We start from the raw sequence: 2,518 nt of genomic DNA, 5'->3' as shown, positions 1-2,518 counted from the left end.
CCTTCTCCCATGTAGATGAAGAAGAAGCACGTGCACGAGCAGCAGGCAGGCACGTGCACGAGCAGCAGGCGCGCCTTCCCCATGACCATGACTGCACGGAGCAGGACCACTCGCTGTCGACCGGCAACCAAGGCCGCGACGGCAAGGCGCCGCCATTCCCCTCCACCGAGGAAGCGTCTGAGGTATGTAATATGTTCCCCTCCTTGCCCTTTCTTCCAATCTTGAATCCAATCCAATACAGGGGGCGTGTTGAACCTGAACCTAAACGAACTGTCTCCACCATTACTGACAACCAGGAGCAGCAGCAGCAGCAGCCGCCCGGGGTGGATCTTCCTGAAGGCGCCATCCTCGAGATCCTGTCCAGGGTGCCCTACAGGTCGCTCTGCCGCTTCAAGTGTGTGTCCAAGCCATGGCTGGCCCTCTGCTCAGACCCGACTGTCCGCAAGAGGTCGCCGCAGACCTTGTCCGGCTTCTTCTTCAAGGACCATGGCCGCTTCAATTTCCGTAATTTGTCCGGAAAAGACCCCCCTTTGGTCGACCCTTCGCTCCGTTTCTGGCGCGGGGTCTACGACTGCTTCTCGGTCGAGCAGTGCTGCAGCAGCCTCCTCCTTTGCAGATGTTTGAAATCACGTCACCAGGAAGACGAATGCGACGTCGTGTGCAATCCTATGACAGGGCAGTGGACCGTGCTGCCTCCCATAGGATGGCTGGACGAAGAGGATGGTGCTATGGTGTATTTCGAACCGATAAGGGATATCTTCCTGGGTTTCGACGCGGCAGCTCCGTCCCGCTTTGTGGTGTTTGTGCCCCTGACCAACTGTTTCTGCGAATTCACAGAGGTGGCCATCTACTCGTCGGAAACCGGACGCTGGACCAAGGTGCAGAGTGAGTGGGGTTACAAAACTATTCTGGTTGGTAATTCAGAATGCGTCTTCCTCAACGGCACCATGCATTTGGCTACCCATTATGCTTTAGTGGTCACCGTCGACATGGAGGGGAAGGCTTGGAGGGAAATTGAAATGCCTAAGTACTCGCCAGACACAAATCAGTTGGCTTCCATTGGGAAGTCACAAGGACGCTTGTATGCGTGGCAAATTGAAGACGATCATGATTGCCAACTCTATGTGTGGGCTCTTGAAGATTATGGTGGTGGAAAGTGGACCCTCAAGTATACTGTTAACGTTCCAGAACTGTTTGGGAGGCAACCTGGCCAAGATGATATGTCCTATAAGGTGTTTGCGATTCATCCAGATTGTGATTTGATTTTTCTTACAGACGAGGAGGAGATGGCAGTGTCGTATGATATGGAGAATCAGAAAGTCAATGCTACCTGCACTTTTTCTCAAGAATTCGAGGATGTTCTACCTTACGTCCCATGTTTTGCGGAATGGGCTTCAGATGCTCACTGAAAGTACTACCTGCAGCTTAGTGTCCTTAGCGTGGCACTTCAGAAAAAGCGGTTGTTGGGTATTGGGTATTGCCTGATCTTCTTGTTTTGTGGCACTGGATTGGATGTGTCCTAGCGTCTATATCTGCTTCAGTTTTATCTTCCCATCTCTTTGTGCCCTGAACTTCTAATGGGTTTTGTCGCTTTGAACCGTGCTGGTTAAGCATAAAGAATCTGCAAGGGACCCTTAATTGATCATTATTGTCTTGTTGATGTCACCTTGTTAGCTCCTATGTGGGGTAAATCTAAGAGATGTCAAACTCCTTTTATTTCCATTTACATCGTACAAGTGTCTTATCTTTGTCAAACTCCTTTTATTTCCATTTACATAGTACAAGTTTCTAGTATGAAATTGGTTATCTTTTGATGTCGTGTTGTTATTCTGCATTTGGAACTATCACTCTCATTTGCCAGATTTGGAAGGTTTTCAATTTAGAAATGGAACATGTCAGAGTAGCCTCTGCATTTGCAGAGAGGGTAAAAATCTGTATGGTGTTCCATTGTTGTTCCAGTCTGTATATATGCAGCTTAACAAAGCTGGACAAATTATCATTTCTTTTTTTTATGGGAAGAGAAGTCCCCTTCCCAAGGGGTGGATAAACAACATAATTCACTGAAATGATATGTTTGTAGGTAAGACAGGTAATGGTGCACACAAGTTAGCCGTTCATTACTACTACTACAGTACTTACTAGTCATGCAACTACACTGTTCATTTTTGTTTTGATTAAGCTATCCGTGGCTAATATCTTCGTTTAAGCTGCCCATGACCAATATTTCTCTACTTGACTTCTCACTGGTCTGTTAAGATTCTAAGTTGTCCTACTAAATCTAGTATTTCTGAGGAATGTTATATTTTGCTGACCATATCATAACCTGCAGATTCTTCTCGTCCTTTACCTACGTGTCATTAGCATTCCAAGGCTTGCATTGAGTTGCTAATTCGCAGAGTGATTTGATTTGTAATTATATTTTTTTCCCAAAATTGGGAGCTTTACTGATTAGTGAATAGGTTTACAATCCATAGCCAACGGCTTTTGAGATTCTCAGGGACATCTTGTAACCACAGGT

The 2,518-nt window shown here is 46.6% G+C and overlaps 1 protein-coding gene across 1 annotated transcript in view; it reads left to right on the top strand.

Moving 5' to 3' along the window:
• The window catches only part of LOC119350055 (F-box protein At5g07610-like), a 104,693-nt gene extending 103,069 nt beyond the window's left edge, over nucleotides 1–1,624 (top strand). The window contains exons 2-3 of the mRNA XM_037618082.1: nucleotides 16–182; nucleotides 297–1,624. Of these exons, the coding sequence (XP_037473979.1) occupies nucleotides 16–182; nucleotides 297–1,409 (1,280 nt within the window). The 3' untranslated portion in view covers nucleotides 1,410–1,624. The remainder of the gene's footprint in view (nucleotides 1–15; nucleotides 183–296) is intronic.
• The last annotated feature ends 894 nt before the right edge of the window (nucleotides 1,625–2,518 follow it).

This window comes from Triticum dicoccoides, chromosome 1B (genome assembly GCF_002162155.2).
Source record: "Triticum dicoccoides isolate Atlit2015 ecotype Zavitan chromosome 1B, WEW_v2.0, whole genome shotgun sequence".
NCBI lineage: Eukaryota > Viridiplantae > Streptophyta > Magnoliopsida > Poales > Poaceae > Triticum > Triticum dicoccoides.
This window is presented reverse-complemented; position numbering and strand designations above follow the sequence as displayed.